The sequence below is a fragment of the Sinocyclocheilus anshuiensis genome, unplaced genomic scaffold (assembly GCF_001515605.1).
Source record: "Sinocyclocheilus anshuiensis isolate Anshui unplaced genomic scaffold, SAMN03320099.WGS_v1.1 scaffold907, whole genome shotgun sequence".
NCBI classification, from domain to species: domain Eukaryota; kingdom Metazoa; phylum Chordata; class Actinopteri; order Cypriniformes; family Cyprinidae; genus Sinocyclocheilus; species Sinocyclocheilus anshuiensis.
Genome location: NW_015546133.1, coordinates 1527375 through 1529464, shown reverse-complemented (window position 1 = coordinate 1529464; position 2090 = coordinate 1527375). Strand labels below are relative to the sequence as shown.

The 2090-nt window shown below is 36.7% G+C and overlaps 1 protein-coding gene across 1 annotated transcript in view; it reads right to left on the bottom strand.

Moving 5' to 3' along the window:
• Positions 1-2090, bottom strand: part of LOC107701139 (FRAS1-related extracellular matrix protein 2-like) — a 58124-nt gene that overhangs the window by 22736 nt on the left and 33298 nt on the right. The window contains exon 6 of the mRNA XM_016503086.1: positions 391-642. Coding sequence (XP_016358572.1) covers positions 391-642 — 252 coding nt within the window. The remainder of the gene's footprint in view (positions 1-390; positions 643-2090) is intronic.

Below are 2090 nucleotides of genomic sequence, written 5' to 3'. Positions count from 1 at the left end.
ATATATATATATAAAATGCACATACGATATGTCATTTTCTTGCTACTTATACAAAATTGATACTAAAATTGGTACTAAAATAACTAAAACTGAAATAAAGTTAAAAGCTATAACTATATAGACACAGCTAAAATAAAAACAAAAAACAGAAAATATAAAAAAATCAAAATATTAATAAAAAATTCAATATCTCAATAATACTAAAATAACACTGGCTCCTACTTATTCAGTCTGTTTATGACACAGAAGTGAGTTTGTTTCTTTCTTTGTTCAGGTCACGTGTATATTATCATCAAATCATCAATATTACAATCAATATTTCCTGGAATGAAGAGTTAATTTTCTTGTAAATGTTTACTTTCAATCAAACAAAAGCAAACAAGCCCTTACCATCGTCCTGGTCCGGCAGTATGCGGATATGCGCAGTGGGGTATTCCGGCCCCAGACGGCCTCCTATAGGCATACTGAGGGTCACATTAAAGCTCTCCTCTCCCTCATACAGCGAGTCGTCAATGATCACCACATGACAGTGATTCTCCGTCTTGTCCTTATCAAAGCGGAGAATGCTGGCCTGCTCCTCGGGACGGGAGATGTAGTCAGAGTAGGACAGAACAGAAGTGGGGACGGTTCCTGTGGCAGAGCCTGCAGCAGCACAGAAAGGACACATGCAGGGAATTCATTCAAATCCACATAAAGCGTTTACAGATGCTTCAAAAGGATGCTTCAAAAGAATTCTTAAAGGGATAGTTTGCTCAAAAATGACTGTCATTTGTCAAAAACAGCTGTCATTCATTACTCAACCTCAAACCCATTTCTTTTTTCCCATGGAACACAAAAGTAGAAACACACAAAATTAAATGCTGGTTTGGTATGAATGATATTGACAAGACGATTTTTGAATTCTACACATAAATAAAGGCTCAACAGAAGCCTTTAGATCAGGGGTGCCCAAATTCGGTCCTGGAGGGCCGGTGTCCTGCAGAGTTTAGCTCCAGCTTGCCTCAACACACCTGCCTGGATCACTTGAATTTAATTGAGAGAGATAGAGAGAGAGAGAGAGAGAGAGAGAGAGAGAGAGAGAGAGAGAGAGAGTTCTCTCAAAAGTTCTCAAACTTTGTTCTCAAAAGTTTATAGTTTCAACTGTCATAATCTGCTAATCTATAAAACATAATTTAAAGATTGTTGGTGTAAAAATGAGAGCTTATATCAGATTGTATATGTTGTGTATTGCACCTTGCTGAGTGTGACAGACCACCATCAGTGCCTCACTGACATCTCCCCTCCTGTGCACCGGGATCAGGAGTTCTCCAATATCTTCTTCCACAGCAAAACTGGCCTGAGGAAAGAACACTGTGGACTCTGTCAAAGGGAAAAGAAGATATAGCTCAGTATTAGGACTGCTGTTCTGTTATATCAGTCACAGAGGGATTTAGCGGCTCCCTGTCAGAAAGACTATTACCACAGGGCTTTAAAACACTGCAGGCGGTGGATTGATTCTTCAATATATAATTATTTCAAATCATACGCCTCTATACTGGGCGTGTAATGCACATTTATCTTGCACAAGTTGGAGCTAACCTCTGCAGGACACCGGCCCTCCAGGACCGAGTTTGGGCAGCCCTGCTTTAGATAGATCTGTCTGTCGGTCTATTAGAAGCTAGTGTGACATAGTCATTTTAAACTTGTGTGGAAAGAGCTGCACAAAGGTTCTCCAGAACCATTTCAATAATTTCATATTTGGGTGAACTATACCTTTAAAGAACCACTTCCTGAACAAATTTTAGACAAATTTTTAGAGTATTGGTCAGGTCAGGAGTTTTGAAACATATCCACAGAACTTGTAACCCCTGAGTTTTAAATAATGCTAAAAGATCAATAAATATGATTTCAACAATGTCAAATTGTTGGCAGAAAAAAAATGTTTAAGTACAATTTTAGTAAAAATGCAGTAAAAATAAATTAATAAAACTATTTTTTTATATCTTTTATAGAGGCTAATTTGATCATTTCATTTTACAATTAAACAAATGTGTGTATATATATATATATATATATATATATATATATATATATATATAAAGCTCACTTGA